The sequence below is a fragment of the Chiroxiphia lanceolata genome, chromosome Z (genome assembly GCF_009829145.1).
Source record: "Chiroxiphia lanceolata isolate bChiLan1 chromosome Z, bChiLan1.pri, whole genome shotgun sequence".
Classification (NCBI taxonomy): domain Eukaryota; kingdom Metazoa; phylum Chordata; class Aves; order Passeriformes; family Pipridae; genus Chiroxiphia; species Chiroxiphia lanceolata.
Window position 1 is genome coordinate 8106991 of NC_045671.1, and position 21311 is coordinate 8128301.

At 48.0% G+C, this 21311-nt stretch overlaps 1 protein-coding gene and 1 long non-coding RNA gene across 6 annotated transcripts in view; one reads left to right on the forward strand and one right to left on the reverse strand.

Moving 5' to 3' along the window:
* Window positions 1-3: 3 nt before the first annotated feature.
* LOC116780182 lies at window positions 4-4018 on the forward strand. The gene is made up of 3 exons (XR_004354368.1): window positions 4-103; window positions 1288-1471; window positions 3757-4018. It is a non-coding gene; the product is annotated as an uncharacterized LOC116780182 (long non-coding RNA).
* Window positions 4019-5838: 1820 nt separating this feature from the next.
* FAM219A (family with sequence similarity 219 member A) overlaps window positions 5839-21311 on the reverse strand; it is a 95370-nt gene continuing 79897 nt past the window's right edge. For 3 of the 5 annotated variants that reach the window (XM_032674769.1, XM_032674767.1, XM_032674765.1), the window contains exons 3-6: window positions 20600-20702; window positions 16676-16756; window positions 16259-16313; window positions 5839-15098 (exon numbers count right to left, since the gene is read on the reverse strand). In XM_032674769.1, coding sequence (XP_032530660.1) covers window positions 14940-15098; window positions 16259-16313; window positions 16676-16756; window positions 20600-20702 — 398 coding nt within the window. In that variant the 3' untranslated portion in view covers window positions 5839-14939. The remainder of the gene's footprint in view (window positions 15099-16258; window positions 16314-16675; window positions 16757-20599; window positions 20703-21311) is intronic. The other 2 variants (XM_032674768.1, XM_032674766.1) reach the window with 1 other exon arrangement.

Below are 21311 nucleotides of genomic sequence, written 5' to 3' on the forward strand. Positions count from 1 at the left end.
CCGGACCGGCGCTCCCCGATGGGAGATGTAGTTCGGCCCCGGCGGGGCTGCTCCGGGGGGGATGGAGCCGCTGGGGATGCCCGGGGGACGCGTGAGGATGCGGGTACCCCTGGGGCTGGGATGGGGGAGCTCGGGGTTTGGCGCTGGCAGGGCTGTGGCAGGATGCTTTTGGGTCAGGATGGGGGTTTTCATGAGATGCTTCGGGGCCGGGACAGGGTTTTAATGGGATGCCTTGAGGCTAGGACATGGTTTTAATGGGATGCTTTTGGGCTGTGCTGGGCTCTTCATGTGATGCTTTGGGGCTGGGATGGGCTTTGCATGAGTGCTTTTGGGCCGGGTCATGCCTTTCACGGGATGCTCTTTCATGGGATGAGGTTTTCATGGGGTTTTCCCTGCCCCGGAAGGATTGAGGTGCTGCTTGGAGTGGGCACAGCATGGCAGCTCTGCTGCCCCACTGCAATGTGGGTTCTCAGATGGCTTTGTGCTGGAGCATCCCTCCCACTGTGAGGACTGTAGTGCTATGGGTTTATAATCAGCAGCACACTTGGAGGGCCCTGCGTGATGTTGCCCCCTGGCACTGCGCTCTCAGATCATAGTCAGAGAAGGGCATTTCATGCCTTCATTAATTATGTGCTGCTTTCAAGTCCTCCTCCTTATTTAGCCTGTGTCCGTGCTCAGTATCCCAGATGGATGGCAGCTCTTCCTGGATAACTTGCCAAAAGCAAGCACGTCCTCAGCAGCCCAGCACGAAGCCGACAAACATGGGTGTCAATGACTGCTTCTATTTTTGGCTGTGTTACTATGCTCTGAGAGCTTTCCCTGGTGTGCTTTCTTGATCTCCAGCTTGTGTGTGGTGGCAAGGTACCAGATCCTGAGGGTTCTTAAAGTGCCCACCAAGTCAGCAGTTGCTGAAGTTTCTTCCCCCTTACCAGGAACTTCCCCAACCTGTGGGAAAGGGTCTGAGGGGAACTGGTGCAAGCCAGTTTTAATGAAAGCCCACATTTGCCCTTCACGAGTGCCATGGGACAGAGTAAGCCTCTGAGATAAACTAACGCTCCTTGGCATTGCCAGGAGACCATTTCCAGCAGGTCTCTCTCCCTGCAAACACCCTCTCTCTCTTTTGTGGTCATTTCCCTAAAATGTTCTTTCCCAGAGCCATGCCAATCCAGGAAAACACTCCTGTTTCTAAGTGGAGAAGACCTTGAGAAACTTCTCTCTGAGCCTCAGGCACAGGGAAATCTATGGGAAACCCAGTGCTCTCTGTTTATTCTCATTGTTTGGTTTTAGTTTCAGATCTCTGGAATTGAAAGCCAGTGATATGTTTTCTGCAAAGCCTCACACCTAATTTTGGCCTATGGGGGGTTAATGCAGTAGCTGAGTGATGACTGTGCTGGCTGGACAGCCTCCCTTCTGCCCTCGCTGCTTCCCCAGGGCTGAAAAAAGCTGCTTCAGCAACAGAGACATCCGAAAGGTAAACATGTGGGGATTAAAAGGTGCTGCTGGACCTTGAGTGGGTGAAGGACAGGGATAATTACTGCATAACGAACAGCGTGACCGGGGAACAGGTTCTTGATAAGCAGAGCATACAATGACAACAGAAAATACAAGAGCAGCACAAGAAACACTGAAGTGGTCTGTGAGGATGCTAAGCTACATGCATCCTGGCTCAGGGACGACAGCAGGATTTCAGGGGTCGTACAGTTCCAAGGATGGCCAGGTGAGATCAGGCATAGCATCAGCTGTCCTGGCAGGTAAATCTGGCAACTGGTTCTCTGCAGGTGGCAACAACATTCTCCACAGCCCAGCACTGCAGTGGTGTCCTGCCCTGGTCAGGTTCACTCACACTGTGAGATGGAGATGTGAGGGCTGCATTGCTGCCTGTGTGGGCATCACGGTGGGACCTGTTACCCCTCGGCATCTGCAGTCCGACCCATCCTAGGCAGGTGGGGTTGGGGGGATACAGCTTTCTGCTGTGCAGAAAGGTCTCCAACCTTGCCTCCTGCAAGGAGCAACGCCAGCCTTGTGCTGCAGAGCTTGAGGTGCTGGTAGCACCTGAGGCAGCTCCAGTTTGGGGGGGGGTCTAGCAGGGCTGGACTCCACCTTGGGCGGAAGGGGGAGGTGAGAGGAGTGCTTATTCCAGGCTATGTGGTTGTAGGGACCTGTTGTCCAGGTGATGTATTTGCCCTTATTGAGAAAAACTGTGTTGTGCTGTGTAATGCAAAAGTGACAGACAGGGGTGCCTTGTGGTGCTGGGGGCAAGGGGGGATGTCCAGAGACTCCCAACTTTCCCCCACTCTGTGAAAGACAATGCCACAGGGTGAGGGGACATGTCAGGGGTGCTGATCCTGGGGTTCTTGTCAAGGATCTGTCATGGAGGTGACACCCATCACTTGCAGCTCATTGGCCACTTGTCCCTGCCTGTGCAGCCCTGGTCCCTGGGGACTCTCCTGGAAAGTATCCCTGAGGCAGCACCTACCACCAGAGTGTATTTATGGGATACCAGGGGATAAAATATTAGGGATCAGCAGACATCCCTGGGACAGGGACAGTCTCAGTCCAGGGAGGGAGATGGGTGGCCATAGCAAAGCTACAAGCACAGATACTGAGGGAGCATCCCTTTGCCGCTGGAAGGGGGACACAGGATGCAAAAGGAGGATAAACAGAGCCATTGCCAGCATCTTCAGCCTCCTGACCCCATGGAGACATGCCCTGTGTGACTCAGGGGGACAGCTGGCACCTCAGCAGTACCTTCAGACCTGCCCAGCCAGTACTTCTTGGGCCAATAAGCGGCAGGGTGATGGTGCTGCTGCAGTATTCCTGCATCACCACCTCTATCAAATGCTTGGTCTGACCTTGGCTCGATGGATTTTGTAACAGGGGCATTGTTAATCCCTACAGACAGCAGGGAGTGGGAAGAGACACCCATACCATGTGGCAGCATCTGTCTTCACGGCCATCGAGACACACGGTGAAGCCGATTATGAGGCAGGATCTAATGCTGGAAATGCAGCTGTACATCTGACACGAAGCCTCCCTTACAGTGGGTGGGCCTGGGGCTCATTGCAGCACCGTGATCCTCCCTCCAGGCTCCCTGCTCAGCCAAAACCGGAGGACGAAGGATGGCTGGGCATCACTGGCTCCTCTCCCCCTGCAGCCAGGGTAGGCAAAGGCATTTGGGCACTTTGCCTTAGTGGGAGATGGGAGTGAGTGCACTGGGAATGGGGCCAGCACAGGTGGGGAGTTACACAACCAAAGCAATGTCCTACAGCTGGCAAGGCCAGAGAGGGCTGGGTCTTGTGGGGCAGAGGGGTGCCCTGGTTGGTAGTGTGCTCCATTTCTGTCCCTGCACAGCAGTGACATCCGTCTCTGTGCCCTCTGCTCTCTCCCTCATTATAATGCACATGCTAAAAAGGCTGTGGGAGATGAGATGGTTTGCAGCGAGCTTTGCCTCAGTGCCTGCGACCTGAGGCAAAGCTCGCACTTAGAGCTTTGCTCAGGGATCACACACACTGAGACCTTGGCTCAGGGATCCCTCTTCCTCCAGGACCAGGGCTGGGAGGGGTATTTTGGTGCTCAGATCTTTCCCAAGACCTTCACACGGTTCCCCTGTCATAGGAGGCCCCTCATCGGAACTGATCTGAGCCTGAGGGCTGTGTTGGAGCAGCTCTCAGAGCCACCCTGTCTGCCCCCCCATCATCACCATGTCACACAGCAGCCCTGGTCTGAGCCCTGCCTCAGTTTCCCTTTCCTCAGCAGATCCTGCTTCCAAACCTGCGCACTCCAAAACCTACTGATGGACAGGGCTGATGTGTGAGAGCTCTTCCTGGTGACTGCCAGCCCTGAGAGCCCAAAGCCACTGCAGGATGCAGCTCCAGGGGACAAGAAGTCAGCAAGCAGTGGCTGTGAGCTGACAAATGCTTCCTAATCAGGAAGCAATTCCCCCCTGTGCCGCCTCTCTGCAGCAGCAGTTGGGTAGGGGTAGAAACCCTGAAGTTTTCTCCTCCTGCAGCATTTATGTGTTTTACAAACTTGTTCTCTTTCCAGAGCTGCTGGGGAGCCTGCTCTTGGATGGTCTTTCTGACAAAGCTCAGCAGGCAGTAGGAGCTGATATAAGTGCTGATGGGGGCCTTGGTGTTTTTTGGAGAAGAGTAACATGTTGCTGCAGCCTGCTGGGACAGGGCTGGGCCTGGGGACTTGAAGCCCATACAGGAAGGGGAACGGGACTGGTGCCACTGCTCTGCCAGCCCTGGGTGGTGCTTATGTGATTAGTGATGCCATAGAATGGGAGCAGGCGGATTTGGTGTCTTTCTGTCAGCCCCATAGCTATACTCCAGTTCTAGCCTAGGGCAGAGCAATTTCTGCCTGCATCATTCCCGGGCTGCACCCTCCTGGTTTTATCCTGGCTCCCAGCTTCCTCCCCTCCTGCAGGCAACTACCTAACAATGGCAGGAAACAGTTTCAGCTGGTCCTAGTCAAGATAATTTTATTTTGAGAGGTGCAGAAGTGATTGTGGTTTTTCCAGCCCCTTTCTCCTGTATTTGCTTGGAAATCCTGCATCAATCCAGCTGCAGGCAAAGAGCCCCACACCAGCACAGCCAGTGCCCACAGCACAGCACCAGGAACAGCTGCCCCAGCCTCCGTGGTAGCCAGGGGACTTATGACCTGCTCTGCCTCCCCTTTTTAATTAGAAGCTGGATTTAGGTGATCCTGTGTGGCTTGTTTTCTCTTCCATTCTGAGTAATGGGCTCTGCAGTCAGCGTGAGAGATCCTCATCCATCTCAGTGCAGAGAGGCAGCTGGATTATGCCAGGGAGGGATTTGCATGCACTGTGTTTGCTTTTCCTGGAGCTGGGGAGTTGAGCAGAATCCCTGCCCCTGCAGGGATGGGGACAGGCCAAGCCCTGCTCTGGCCTGGCTTGTCACGCAGTGCTGATGCAGAGCCCTGCTCTGCTCCCAGTTCCAGCTCCTCTGCTGCTGCGTTTTCGGAGATGACTGGTGCAGACCAAAGCCTGTCTTGGCAGGGTGGATGCCAACCTGTGCCCCTGAAGGGATGCAGAGCCCTGCTTGGTTTGCTGCTAGGGACAGTGGGGTCAGGCAGCCCGTGGCACCTGAGTGGCTCCAGGCAAACATGAAAATGTGCCGTTAGAGGTGAAGAAAACAAGTGGCCCCTGATTTTCACACCCCACTGGACTCTGTTGAGCCAGGTTTAGGCTCTTCATCAGCCTCATCCCCTCTTGGGAATCAGTGGGAGGCTGTGAGGGAAGGGTGAAGCACCCCAGGACACAGGTCTGGGGAACACTGCTCTGCAGAGAGGTGGAGTCCAAGCATCTCAGTTGTGGGGGGACTAATCCTACACCAGACTCAATGCCAGTGTGAACCACTGGACCCCATGGCTGTCTCCTGTCCCTGGTGGTCCATCTGTTTTCCAGCTGCTGGTGCTTTAAAATCAGTGCTTGGCTCCTGTGCCAACAGCTTTGAGGGGCAGAAGGGCTGGAGAAAAGGTTATTTCACCCACTGATGTCGTACAGATGCCGAGTTTCTTTCTGCTTCTTGCAGACCAGATATAGAGGCTGGGCCAGCCTTGTGTGCCTTCCCACTGCTTTGGGGACAAGGGGAGCTGGGGATGGGGAGCTGGCCAGTTCCTAAATATTTACTTCTGCCATACAGTACAGCTCCACACCAGTTGCTGTTTCTGGGCACAAGCAGGCTGGTATTAGCCATGGAATGAAGGCTGCACCCCTGATTTCAGTATCTGTGACTGCTGGAGGCTCAGAGGAGATGGCACAGCTCACATCCTCTTGCCTCAGTTCTCTCCAATGAAAAAAGGCTGGCAGGCTCATTTTCATATGTATGCTTTTTAATATCATTAATTCCGTTACACTACACACAACCAGTAACAATGATAAATACTGCAATGGAAATGTTAAAAAATATATTATACATGTTTCATGTTTTTGAAAAAAAAAAAACCCTCCACATTTTTAAATAAATTAATGCATAAAACTGATGGTAGAAAAGAGAAAACCCAAAACAAACCACAACACAACTGATCTGTTTAAGGCAATACTCTACACAGACGGGAACAAAAGTACAACAGTGTGCTACATGATCTGAACAGGAAAAAAAAGAAAAAAAAAGAAAACCCATACAAGATGCAGATTGATGCTTTGGGAGTGCAAAAACTCCCCAAACCAGATAATAAAAACAATGGCCAAGTTAAGTGCAGCATTAATACACTCTGCATGTCAAATGATTAGCAGGTTCCTAACAAGGACTAAGGTCAAGCTACAACAAATTTATTTTCCTAATTAAAAGGTTATTCAGGTCAAACCCTACATTTAACTCTATTCGCGTTTGGCTGTTTCAGCTATGTTTCACTATATGCAAGGACAGCCAGAAATTCATCTCCTGCTCTTGAGATTAACACAAAGGTCGGGAGGTCTCTCCTCCTGAAATGTATTTCCATTAAATAAATCCAAAAAGGATCTTGCTTTTGGTGACCCTGAAATGCCTCTAGACACCCCCTCCCCTGGGTTGCCAGGCACCACATGGGGAATGGAGACCTGGAAAGCATTTGCTTAGGATGAGTTTTTTTTCCATGCTGAGGACACAAAATGGAAGTGCAGATTTCATCCAGATTTGGAGGAGTGCTGTTTTTCTGTCTGCCAGAAATGTCCATCTGGAGCCTGCTGAAAGTACTTTGCCAGCATGGGAGAAACCCATCCTGTATCCAGGCTCTGGATACAGCCACAACATCTGCTATTAAGGTTGGTGCAAAGCTCCACACCTGCCTGGACAGCCAATGAACCCCAATTATTAATGCAGCCCAGAACTTGGCCACTGGAAGATGGACAATAATCATAATGCCAAAATATCCCCTTCTCCCTCAAAAAAGAAAAGAAAAGGGACAGTAGCCACTTTCTGCCAACTTCCCCAGGTGGATCCCCATTAGCTGCCACCCATGCAAGACTGGCAGTGCCAGATCTCACCAGCATTAACCCAGTACATTCCCAGTAAGGTGCATGTCTGCAAGGTGCTGCTGGGGGCAAAGAAGCTTCCTGGGACACAGTCACAGCCTCCTGTACTGCCCTGCTAGAGTGTGTGGGAAGGAAGCCATGGTACACAAGGAAAGAAACCCTAGTGGAATTACTAGACTGGTGCAGGCCAACAACTCTCCACGCTGCCTTGGGTTCAGGCGGGAAAGGGGGATGCAGAACTGGGCTGAGAATCACTTTGGTGCAACTGCCTCTGATCCTCATCACTAGTGCATGGGGCGGTGGGAGGAAAGGTGACGGCTGCTTTGAGAAAAGGGGAGTGGAAGGAGGACGTGTGTGCAATATAATAAGGCTTGCAATTCTAGCACTAACCACCGGACACGGATACCGAAGATTACCTGTGACAACTAGCTATCCTTCTACTGCTGCTGCTCCTTCCCCCACTTACTGATCTGATTCTGCTTCAGTTTGGGAAGCCATGGCTGTTTGGCATGATGTCCAGTGCCGACTCACCCACTCCAGTCCTTACCCTGCCATGGGGTGATTCTGCTATAGGTTGTACAGTGAGGTCTGGAAATCACGTTAGGCACAGACAAGCTCTGCACGACAGGTAGCACCTGCTTTCAGACCCTTCAGGAAGCTATTCAATGGTAGCTCATTTCCTTTATTAAACTGAAGGTTCAGTGACCCCTGTGGAAGGAGTAAAAATGGTTTAAAAAGTGCAAAAAGGGTGTGTGCGTGTAGAAATTCTGAATTGTCTCCACAAGAGTCTTTCTCCTGGCAAAACTATAGCCCTACCAGCGTGTCTCGCAGCCCCTGTCCCAGTGCAGCAAGAACACAGCCAGCAGACTTCCCACTGGCACCTCTGCTGCAAGTCTCCAGCCTGCACCAGGAGCACCTGGGCTGGCAGGTCTGGGACCTGGTGTGTGGGCCCCAGACCTCCCACAGCACTGAGATTGGGAGGGTGAAGGCCGGCTTGGCTGGCTGGATCTCACCACTTGCCTGGTGAACCCTCACCCTCACAGCCATCAGGTGGCTGAAGAGGAATCCCAGCCTGCTGTCTGGCTCACAGCCCACCCTGTTCGTTGGATTTTCTGCTGGTCTGAAGTTGGCTTGGCGTTTGTCTCAGGACACACACAGCTGCAAGCCAAACACAGCTGTTACCGCAGCTTTTCCACGCAAAGAAACTGAGCAAAGAAACCTGTGAACTGGGGATGGAGAGAAAGGTGACAAAAAACAGAAGGTCTATCATGAAGAGTGCTTGACTGAGTTTTTCAGCTCTTTCCCTGTGTCTGTATTACATCTCTCAACAAACTGTGTCTCCCAAATCACAGAGGCTTGAGGAAAGTGGGCAACAAATGGAGTCACAGCTTATTTGGGTGGCAGAAGGAAGAAGACGGCCTAGGTGAAGAGCAGTGCTTCCCAGAGAGCTCACCTGAGACAGCTGGATGAGCAACCAGGGGAGAAATGCTTCTCTGGGAAAGTAAAAATCTCATCAGGTAACGGGACTTATCTCAGCATGGCCTTTGGGTGACCTTTTCTTTTCCTAGTGCCTGCTGTGCTGCTTTCCAGAGATATGTCTGAGACAGTCACATTTTAATGAGGTTTATTTTGTACTTTCCGCTCCCTGATCCAATCCCACCACCTGTACCATGAATTTGTTACTACGGAAATGGCCATCAGTGAGGTGGGCACCTTCCACAAGCAAATTCATCTTTTGTTGGAGCAGCTTTTTAGAGAAAGCAAAAGGCTCGAAGTCACCACAAGTGGCAAATGAGTCTGGGAAGCAATGGGAAAAGCTGCTCTCCATGGGCAGCAGGGAAAGGTGCAGCCTGTCCTGCCAGCGTCCATGCTGCTCTGTGACATGTCTTGCTGCATGGCTGTGTGGGCCACGGTGCTCTGCTCCGTGTAATTCCAGTTAGTCCCAGCCTTTGCCTCCCCACCAGGCTGTCAAAGCAGCACTCAGCCAAGTAGCACTTAGCTGCTCTCATCCTGGGATTGCCAGCAATGTCAAGTGGGGCAAAGGAAGGGATGTAGCTGTAATTTTTTGGGAAGCAATGCAGCAGTTCAGCTGCATAATACAAGGAGTTAAGATATCGATGACAGCCCCTGTGAGAAACCTCTATTAATCTTCTGTAGGTAATTCCAGGTCACAAAGTCTCCCTCTATGCTACATTGCTGGTTCTTCTGCTTCAGAACTTGCATGGCTCTGAAATGGAGGTGGATTTGTCTCATGAGATATGGTTCAAGGTTTGGAGCAATCCCCTCACAGCAGTCTCGAGAGGAAGTGACAAGGATGCCTAGAGCCTTAAAATGAAGACCCTTCCATGCCTTCCCAGTTAGCCCAGCTCACCCTGTGGCACTGCCCCTCTATACAGATGTTTCTTTTGAACATGCAGCCCAAGCTTGCTGAGCTGAGCAGCAGCCAGGTCACAAAGCCTACTGCATTCTAGGTAAGAGTGATCAGATCCCACACGGGTTCAAAGTGAGAAAGGAGGGGCCCAGGCAAAACCACCATTTTAATTGATGAGATGGTTGCTAAAAGCAAGAGCACGAAACTGCTGTCGGAATATCCCAAAAATGAGCCTTTAAATGCTCCGTTCCCCCTCATCAGTACTCACCATCCCAAGCTGCACTCCTAAATTCCTTAATTCTGCTATCAGTGGATGGTGCTGTTGGGCCAACAAATCTTCTTACATGTTCCCTCTGACAGCAGGCAAACTCAGAAGCCAATTGTGCAGGAGTCAGCTGCTAAATAACTAGAAAACACATCCTTGCCAAACATCTTCCTCCACAGTTGTTTAATACCTCCACTAACCTTCACCCTGCTGCCTTCTGGCCCGTGTGAGCAACATCACCAACTGGTAAACAGAGGGATAGCAGAGTAGTACTCTGAAAACAGGAATTAAATTTCTACAGCATAGTATTTACATCCTGCCTGCAGACCTATCCTATCGTTGGTGCCTGTCACACACTCAGCAATGTCCATGCAGGGTGGTGGTCGCATCTTGGGGAGACAGGTTTCTCCCCCATGCTGCAGAAGAGAATGGACATTGAGAGGGGATCTGATTTGCCTGAGGTCAGAGAAAATATCAAGTGACAGCAGCAGAAAGGGACCCCAGATCTCATTTCCATGCTCTCACAGTCCAGCAGACCCTCCAGGGTTGTATTTGGCTGCAGTGCCAGCTCAGGGACATGGTGTTTCTGGTGTGTACATCTGAAAGTGAGCTTTGCTCCCTGCTGGCATCAGCACTGCACTGAGACAGATTAACTCAGACAACAGGGATCTGCTCTAGGCCAATACAGCACTTGGCAATCTTTCTAGTTACTTGTTTTCCTTTTCCTGTTGTTCCATCTGTTGCCCAGCTGGGTCCTTCCTTTCTTCAAAAGCATCTTCATGTTTCTGTTGAGTCATACACAGGGCACTGCACTTTTTAAGCCTCCTGCGTGCTCTGCACAGCTTGCAGGCCAGCCCAAGGACAGACTGTGCATGGGAAGGGAAGGATCCTGCTCAGGACTGCAGACACGTGTCTCAGCCAGCACACAGCTGAACACAACGGGCACCTCCTTTTGGGACAAGAGCCAGTGAGACAAACCAAAGGAGCTGAGTCCATCCTGTCCATGGTGGGGGGAGCTGTCTGAAGTCCCTTTCAAAGCCCATGCAGCAGGCCCGGTCACCAGCTTTTGCAGCCCCAGGGCATCTGTAGGTAGGACAGCCAGAAGAGCACCGCAGACCCAATGGCCAAGCTTTAGGGGCAGACATGCAGCAATGTCAGATTTGATCCTGTGACTCTTCCAAGGGTTGGCTTCAAGATGAGCCTTCAAAATGGTCGCCTGGACATCACCCTTCTTTCAGCCAAAGTTTATTAATAAACATCAGAAAAGCAGACGACCACGCTATCTGAAGTCCTTTCTCAAAACTAGGAGGATGTTCCTCCTCACAAAGATGTCTGGAAATGTGGAGTTTGCAGACCAGAGAGACAGAGCAGAGTGCCGACACCCTGGTCTTCAAATCCAGCTCACATTAAAGGATATTATCTGATATTTTATCAGATTAACATCTGATAAAAGGAAAGGACTTGCTTAAACTCAGGTAATTTGGTGACTGATGTTACATAAAACCCTAACAAAAATCCACTCTGGCTTTAAGAGGCATCAAATACAAATTCCTTTGTGGAGGCACCAGCATCAATACCCTTAAATCCTATTTTCATGGTAATTTTGATGGACAGCGATGCAGCATTTAATACTCCATGGTGTTCCTCCCTTGGGTTTTTGGTACACCTTTGGACTGAAAATGGGGCCAGAGAAGACCATCTCATTTGGTGCAAAGACTGGAACACAGAACAATTATCTTTCTTGCCTGCAATCTGCATGTTGGAGAATGCCCAGCAGCTCTGCAGATTTTAGGGCTTTAAAACACTGCAATAGAGAGTCAGGGTCCATGCTCTTTCCTTTTGCCCTCTCCTGGCCGTGGTGGCAGAGACTGATCTAAGGAGAGCAGTGCCAGAATAGCCATGACTTACACCTTCCCAGGAAGTCACCACAGCATAACCCTCAACAAGGGTTGCTTGAGCAGAGAGGTTGGACCAGATGACCCCACTGTGGTCCCTTCCAACCCTTACCCATTCTGTGATTTTGAGGGCATAAGGAAAACCTGCCGGTTTAAGCAAGGGTCTGAACACAACAGACCAGACAGAGGGAACCAGCCTAATCTGTAGTTAATACATACCAGTGGGCAGTACACCATATTCCATAACGAGCCAACAAACATCCATAATCATAACCTGCTTAAGGGGCTGCAGTTCAGAAGCATTAGTGTTCAATTTTCTGTGATAGCCAGATGTGCATTGCCTTAATCCACTCAGCCTTTCTGATAATGACCCTACACAGGTAACTACTTATCCCCACCCTTTCTACTTTATTCCCCTAATAAAATATATGAACACAAAGCATAGAGAGGAGAAGCCAAAAAATTGCCATTTTATGGTCCTGTACTGTCATGCCAAAACAGCTATTTGTGCAACCAACTCCTTCTGTGCACAGGCAAAAATATGTGGCTTGTGCTTCGGTCTGTATTTGGAGGAAGCACCGGGTGTAACATTTGATTTCATCTCCCTCCCTCCCTCCCTAATGGGTTGTGCTAGAAGCAGATGCACATCACACAATGCAATGGGCTGAAGGCAGTTGCAGGGCTGAGGAATGCCTCAGGGCACATGGCAGGCAAAAAAACAGCAACAGGGGCAATAAAAGGACTTGATCACAGTGCCATGGGACAGTGGTTATCATAGAATCATTAAGGTTGGAAAAGCCCTTCAAGATCATCGTGTCCAACTGTTAATCTAGCACTGCCAAGTCCACCACTAAATGAAGGTCTGTCCCTTGGAGGAGAGGCCTTAACCCTGGGAGGTAACAGTGTCAGCAAGCCTCATTCTGTCCTAGACTGAACAGAACAAGTACTCAGTTATGGCTGGACTCAATGATCTTAAGGGTCTTTTCCAGCCCAGATGACTGCATGATTCTATGATGGCAGCATGATGGAGACCTGTGGGACCCGCAGTCCTCCATGGCTGACTCAGGAAAGCAGATGACTTGTTGCTCTAGCAGGCACACTGACATGCTCCGAGCTCCTGAGCAAGGGCTGTGGGAAAGGCTGAGCGTGTGCTGCCTGGCTGGAAGGCACAGAGACTGACCCAGGAGAGTAAATGTGATGAAGACATTCCATGGTACCAGTGCTGAACTGCAGGATCAATGCAATGAAGACATTCCATGGTACCAATAATGAACTGCGAAGTCCCTCTTTAGAAGAGTTAAGATATAAAGAGCCTTGATCATGTCCTATAAGATTTGGTTTGACTACCGTGTTTCTATTAGGTTTTGACTACATTCCCCATTAAAAAAACTCATTAAGGAATGTTATCCCCTTTTATCCTTCTCTCTACACAGCATTGGTAGAGTGCTTCCTCCACCTCCAGACAACTTGCTAACCTCAATCTGAGCTGTATTTTGGAAATATTCCCCCTCAGCACTAACAGGTGGTGAGAAAAGGAGGAATTCATTTGAGGAACACTATTCCTACAGGAGTTGGCAAGTTAACCAGCACTTCTGCATGAAGAGGCAGGGATGCTCAGTAAACAGCACTACTCAAGTCATCTTTCTATGGCCTGGAGCCAGGGTAGCAGTATGCTGTTTTAGGGAGGGGGGATAAGCACAGCTTTGAAAGTTGCTAGTGAATAGTAAAGCCCAGGAATCTTGTGTACCTGCTCTTTCACTCATGCTGTGGATGGTATTGAGCTTTGCACTGCACAAAGTGAATCCCCAGGAATGTTAAACAAACTTCCTCCTAATCATGAATAGGATTTAAAGGTTCAGCTCACTTCATGCAGATTTCAGATGGAGGATGTGTCTCTTGTGGTGGAACTCAGGCTCTGCCTCATGACTCAGGAATTGTGATGGGAAGCTCAGAACTGCCCTCACATTTTCCATTCCCCAGGTTACAAAGCAAGTGATGACCCAAGGCAGGTGGTCCTTTCTCCTGATAGGGCAGGAAAACACACAGTTGTGCCTGTGGCAGAAGATTTCAACACTGAGAAAAATGTCAGCCCATCCCTTGCAGATGCTGAAGCCATCAGTGTAAGACTGTCCAGGGAGTGGACACGTTTCCCAATTAAAAAGTGATTTTGCATTCAAAACAATCTGCTGGTGAACTGGCAGCTCAGTCCAGCAACTTAATGTAACACCAGATTTCCTGACTATTCCAGCACCAGATAAACACATCTGCTATGACATGGGACAACTCTTAACACAGACCACCATATCTGGTTCACAAGTGGGCAGAGATGGGGTAAATTGTAGTTTCCTTTCATGGGTATTTTTCAGCTGAAGCTGTTCATAACCCTTCTGTTGCTGACAACTTCCCTGAAGTCCTTCACCACCACACAGATGACTTCAGCATTAATGAATCTCTCCCACAGGCACTAAGAGACATAGTATCAAGAGAATATCAAGAGTCAAGCTGTTCAAATGCACTTTCTTCAACTACCTTCTATAGCACTGATGTTCAGACTGTACAGCTCCAATCCTGTCTTGTGCAGGACTCATTTCTTCTTAGTTGAACAAAGTTTAAGATTTTTGGAAAGAGACGGGTTGCACAGGAATTAAGTATAGGCTGAAGTCAGAATATGTGACTGAACTGAACTCATGAGTATGATTGGTGTTCCTGGGCAAGGAGTGAATCCCTGAAGTGCAGAGATGGATTGCAGATCGAACCTGATGCGTTTGTTTGGTGATAATTTAATGTGGCGCTAAGGGTAGATTGCATTGGCTTTGTGATGAAACAGCTCTAGCTAGTACTGACTCACAGTGAAATGTCACCTATTTGTCCCTTTTGCGAGTGAATGAATTGTGTCATGCTAGTTCTGGCTAGCCTTGCCATAAGAAAGGATGCCCTGGTCCGTTCCCATTCCTGTGCCCCAGTTATAGTATCATTTTGGTTATGTAAATGAAACAGGTTTAGTGAATGAATAAAGAAGTGACTTCCTCTCATTGGTAAAACATTTGATACCTCCAACTCATGCTAATCTAGCAGATGGATTGGTTTCAGTGGGCAGGATCACCTGAAGCCCCATCTGACCCTTCCCATTCTGGAAAAGACACTTTACAAAATATCCCCAGTGCCTAAACTAATCAAGGAGGTATCTCTGGACCCCTCTGCATTCGCTCTCCAGACCAGTCCGTTCTGCCAGGCACTACCTGGCACTTTGAGCAACTTCTCTTTTGTTTAACCATAGTTTAAAATAACTTATCCACCAATCATAAAATGAATTTTTTGGTTTCTCCTGGCTCCATGAACACAAAGAGGTGCACGTCCTACCATAGGAGGAAGCAATGGCTGTTAAGTTTTACAGTTATAGTGGAAAGCACTGATCACAGCCTGCCGGCCTCACTACTGGATGTGACAGGCGGTGGAGGAGGTGGCTTGGCAACACATGCAGGTAGGGTTGACCGATTTAGGGGGGATTAGGTCGAGGTCCTCATCATCTGGGATCTCATCTAACCGGTACCCATCCTTTAGCAGCTGGATGTTCAAGTCTTGGTTGATCTGCTATAGACAAAGAGACAAACAGTCAAACACTTGAGACTTCTTACTTCTGGAGGTCAGAAGATCAAGGAGGTCCCTTATTCTGGGATATATTTCCCCATCATTAACAGCTGCTCCACTAATGAAACAGTCCCAGTTTTTGACCACAGGTGAGGAGAGGGTTGCCCTCTGTACTGGCTTCTTCCAGAATAGGAATATCTAGAGTGAAATACGCTATTTTATTCTGCAATATTTTTTCCCTTAAGACAAGCCCTCATTTAAAGTAATGTAATAATAATATTTACTGGGAGCTGGACAGTCCCCCCTCTCAGTCTGGGGCACACTACAGCAGTTAAAAGATGGTAAAGTTTGGCTCTTTGTGATCTCAGATCCAAGTGCTGGATGAACAACACTTCGTCAGGGCACAGAGACAGCTCAGATCATCTGATCTAGTCCCTGCTCTTAGCTGCTTCTCTGTGCTTCAGAAGTATTTTACCCAGAAAAGGATATAGGGGGGAAGAGTTCCCAGTGGCTTGTGTTCAGAATGGCTGCTCAGCACCCCGGATGTAAAATCAGATCCTGCAGAAGCAGTAGCCAGAGGTTGAGCAACTAATTCATTAGAGAGTTTGGGAATATAATGAGAAACAATGTAGGATTAACAAGCCTGGGCTTCCTGCCTTTTCTCTTTGAAAGGGCAAGAGTTCATATCTGCAAGTCCTCCCTGGAATTTCTGCCTACTCCAAGTAAACACACACTGGGTGACCCTGACCACTCCAATAACTGGAAATCACAGCACACCCTCAGATCCTTTATTTGTGTCCTTGGCAACCATACAGTTGCTGAGCTGCTGTGACAGACAAGATGATGGTTTTGCACCACATGGGCCAGCACTTCAGAACTAAGTAGAACTGGGAAAAGCCTGAGTGAAGCCAAAGGTACCTGTGAAAACAGCTGATGGGCAGATCCCCGTGCCATGGCAGTGTAGGTATGAAGCTAACTGTATCACAAGGAAGAAAGCAACATGACACAGTTTCTGCCATGGCCCCTTCCGGACTCACAGAGTCTGTACCACCAGTAAACTGGTTGTGTAGCCATTTCTGGCAGTGCAAGGCCACTCTAAGCCATTTCTGGCTGCTCTATCATTTGCATTCATGGTAAGCATGCCAGGAGACAGTATAACTCACCTCAGCTGATGAGTATCCCGAGGAGGAATATCTGGACATATCAAAGTCATCATCACTGCAGGGAGGGACAAGATACAGCAAGAATGAAATAGTTAGATTAGACGTTTATTCCCTGCTTAGCCATATCTTTCTCGTGTCATGAAACTGTTCCTGAGGCACAGAGAAGTGACATCAAGGGAGTCTGTAGAGCAACTTTCATCTGTGACCCTCAGATCTTTCCATCACAGTGCTCTTTTACTCACAGCTCTTCTGACTTGTTCACACACACATGCCTGTCATGGCATAGGCCAAAGGGAACAGTGGAAGGAAGAGTGTGAGCAAGAGCAGTTTCAGCAGGAGCTGGCTCCAGTGGTACCCTCTGGCATGAAAAATCGATTACACCATCATGCATAATCACCTTTTTAACCCTTCACATACCTGTCCGTATCCAGGGCTACCAGTGGCTTCTCATCTGGACTCTGGTCTAGCGAAGAATAGCCCTTATTGGGAACGACGAGCCTGAAAGAATTAAATGTTGTCCATTAACCACACGGGAAAGCTCAGTAGCATACATTAGCTAGGGTAAAGTCCTATGATAGCTGGCTTTCCCCATGTCATTTCCTTACAAGCTCTCCCCTATTGGTGAAGATGTTCATATGGGTGCAATTCAGAAGAAGCAAGCTCTGTCTCTGGGTAGCTTAGAGTAGTTTCACAGGGAGAAATGCTGGATGTGCCTTGGGAACACGCTCCTCCGTGGAAGAAAAAAACCCACTGGGACACTGCACTTCATGCTGCTGAACCTGTTTGGCTAGCACTGCTTGTCATACCAGATTGTTCCTTTTCGTGTTGTTTTCTTTTTCCTGGCAATGAGTACATGACACTAGCAATAAGTACCTTCCTAGGGGAAGGCAGAGGCTCAGTGACCCTACAATTCTATTATTGGAAACCAGGGACGTGATGTGGTCTTTCTGCGTGAGTCCCTGTTGGGGCCCCCAGCAACACAACACTTCTGAGGTCTCAGTCCTAAATTTAGGAGTATTAGAAATATGAGCTGGTGGGTCCAGTGTAAGAGACCAGTCAGACTAGCACTTTTTAAATTTGTAAATTTTGTAATCAATTTCACTTCATCAATAGTGTTATAAAGGCTGAGGATGACTTCGCACCTTTAATTGTCTGAGAGAGTTTGTGAAATGGAATACAGGCTTCAGAGCTTCTAGGATAAGGAAAATATGTTAATACAATGGTATCTACTTCACAACAGAGTTCTTTCATCCAAAATCTTCACAAATACTTTGATTCATATTTAAAATGAGATTAACCAAACCAAGCAAATGAAATAAGAGTCTTTGTTCAGTAGATAGGAACCATAAGAGAGAAGAAAAGCTCCTCATTCCATGGGTTAACTGAGGTTTTCTCCCAAAAGCTCTTTAACAACACACTGTGACACAAAATGATGCTTCACTGAGAGTTTGAGAAATACAAATCTAAAGATGATAATCCATCTCATCCATCCTCCAACTGCTCTCTAACTTCCTAAAAGTGTTTTTTTGCTTCTGCTCAGAAAATTGCAGCAAGCCATTAACAGTTTTAGGAGTACAAGTCCTGGCAGGCACTGACGATGGGCAGGCTCAAAGAGAGTAAAGTATATCAAATGTTATAACAAAGCAAATATATAGGTTCACAATTAGTTATATTTTCCTGCTTTGTTCATTGAAATGTAAATTAAATAAATTAATTTTAAAACTGATGCAGAATTTCCAACCTGCTGCACCAAGGGACTGGAGAAAATGCAATACACTTGCAAAATTCAACAGCCCTTCTCAGAGCACAAGGATAATCCTTCTGCTCCTGAAGTATGTAGCCAGGAAGTCAAGAAGCAAAGATGTCTGGAACCAAAGCTGAGATCTGGCAGCAGTAGCTTGCCCATACAGATATCAGAAGTACTGACTTTCATTTTTGTTCTTCAGTTTTCCAGTCCCTGCTCCATATATATTCACTGACAGTTGCTATTATATCATCAGTGAACAAAGCACTCTCAGGGGATCTAACAGAAGAACCCTTTGTGGTGATATTTACTTGATGACAAAAAAAATCACTACATCTTTTTCTTGAGAAATGTCTTTTTCCTTAATAACACAGAACTTGAATTTTACTGCAGCAGACAAAAACTCTTATAATGTCTCTGCCCCTGATTTAAGTCTTTCCCTCACATTCTGATCGACCTTATTGTCACTTCTCACTGTCCGTGGAATAAAGTCAGGTAGCTTTCATCTGCAGCTGTCCCACTATGAGCTTCTTGTCTTCGTGGTTTTGCTCACTTAACATGAAACAAGTTATGACACAAATGCAAGTTTAGGTTATCCTGAGTGGACGGTAGCATCCAGCTGTGCCCAAGTGGTGTGAATGGTGTTGTGGGCTCTGCCTGTGTTCACAGGAAGTGTGCAGCATCACCCCAACCTTGTTCACATTTAATTTGCTCTTAGGGAGACTGAGTGTGTTATAGATCCAGTTACTTTCACCTCTAAGGCTGGCTCTGTCCTTTTCCCAGGGAGAACCAAATGGTGAAGGCAACCTTGTACTAGAGGCTAGATGTCAGAAATCCATAGAAATAATACAGAATAACAGAGGCCTTGGGAAAGGAGGAAGAGGTGGAGAACTGGGAGAGACAGTGTGGTTTGCCTAGATGAAGGAAAACATATTTGATGAGAACAGCAGAACTGTTGAAAAGGGAGCAATGCCATTAGCTTATTCTCCTGCAGAGACCAGAGGAAGCCAACAGCATACCTGGAAACCTGGAAGTTTTGTGGTGTAACCTGCTGGAATATCTCCTGTTATACTGCAACAGTTACACTGTGAAAAGCTGTTTAAACAATCTTGTGGCATTTCTGCCTTTCTTATGCTGCCCTCTCTGTGCAAGACAGACTGAACCATTCTGAGGTGCTCAGACGTTCACAAGTGGTATAAAACTGAGCTGGCTGTTTGAAAGCTTTCGTCAATAGGTGTCACTGCTCTGCTCTTCCCTTCTCAAATATCTCCTCTTTCCATCGGCAGCTTGGAAACAACAACCTCTTCAAGGAGAAGTCACTAATTTTACAGGTAGGCATCCTTCTCTCCCTTACCATCTTCCTCCACTGATTTTAGTGTTTCTAAATCTCTCAATTAGCAAATCTGCAACCATTCCTCTTGGGACGCTAGTAGGCAGCCTATTGCCAAAAGAAACCAAGCCTTTCCAGCTTGTATTTGGAAGACAAGGAGGAAGAATGGGCATGGAAAAACCCAGTTGAGAACAGCTGCTGCATTTCTTGCTGCCATGAAGGGTCTGGCTTTACTATATGGTCTCAATGACCAGACACAGAGAGGAAGCAATGCAGCACATTCCATGAATATTGCAGAGGCTTACAAATAAAAGTTGATGAAGTCCTGGCATGATTTATGACTAGTATTTTGGGTTTTGGGAATTAATGTGAATAAGAAACCTCATCTCTCAGTTGCATTGTGTATAGACAACTCTGACCTGCAGCCCCTGTTCTACTTAAAATATGGTAATTCAGGCAATTTCCCCCTTCATCAGTAAACACCCAGCATTCAGCAGATTCTTCTGTCTTTTTAAGTGAGGACCTCCACTAAAAACTGCCACCTTTCTAGCACCATGCAATCCTGCTAGATTAAAACAGCATGTAGGCTCAGGGGCTTTCCTCCCTTCTGAATGTAGGTAAGTAGTATATTGGTGTACTGAAGTTTCTGTGGAAAAAAATTGAAATACTGTAAAAGAAAACATTCATCAAGGAATGTCTTTGTTTACAGCAGTTTGTAGCATCTCCAGTAAAGCATGACCCTGCTGTTCCAAGGGTGGAGAAGGTGTACAGCAAGGCACAGAGAGACAGATTATTTACAAGCCTTCATTAAATCAGTCAGTATGGGGAACGGGGCACCATCAAAAAGGAGCAGTGGAACTACTGTGATAAAAGCAGTAAAGGCAGAACTAAGCTCTAAGCTAGTTTGTGTTACATGAAGCAGCTCTGTACCTCTCCCACTGGCAGGATTAGGTGTTACATGAGACTACCCAGAATCTGCAAGACAGCCCTATCAAACCCCTGATTTCAACTAGGATGGGCTGCCTCTCCCTTCTACAGGCTGCACTGTCACTGGTCCTGGGCTCAGTTGTCCCTGCATCTTCCCAGAGCACGCAATGCAACACAGCACAGGGCACTTGGGCCTGCCAGCTCCGGGAAGGGCCATCACTGCTCTTGCAGCATGTCTGGCAGTAGGCAACTGGCTACAAACATTGTCCTTGACCAGGTATTAATTCTCCAGGTATTGCAGCTTAAGAGCACAGCTATGAGTACTTTTGCAGTCCTTTACCTTGTCCGTGCCATCACATTGTTCTTCTTGGGCTGCTGATTCACTGGGCTTCCCATGTTGCCATTCTTCAGGGAGCCCTTCCGAGCCAGCTCCCTCTGCTTCTCTGCATATGAGACACAAAGGGCAAAAGTAAAATCAGGGCAACAGCCTAGCTGGCCACCATACAGCTACAGAAATCCAGATTTGATAGTGGCAAAAAGCATAGCAGAATTAATAACAAAGGATGTGAGCTTTATGTCTCCTTTGGAGGGACACTGCAAAGGCCAGATGAGCTGTGTTCCACTTTCTTAGAGGTCACCAGGGGCTAAAACTAATATACATTCACTCACAGCAGCTTCTGACATCAACACACTAAAATCTTCATCTCTAAGGTCTTGAAGCTTCTGGATGAGACCCAGTGGAGGCAGACAAAGGACAGAGACCTTGTCCCTGTCTGCAGCTGGTTGCTGCTTGATACTGTGCTGTACTAATATGGTCCTGCCTCCAGCAGAGATAGGAAACCAGGCATGATGGTTTTTCATACAAACTAATATTAAATTTTCCGATTCAAAGTCTTGCCTTGTTTCCTGTGGAAAATCAATTGGGTTGAGTCACCAATTAGTTTCAAAAGTTGGGCCAACTGCCCCAATCTCATCCTGGAATGCCAGACAAGGCTTCTAGGCAAAAACTGAGCATGGGGCCAGTATAGCAGGAAAGGGACTGGTTAAAAACA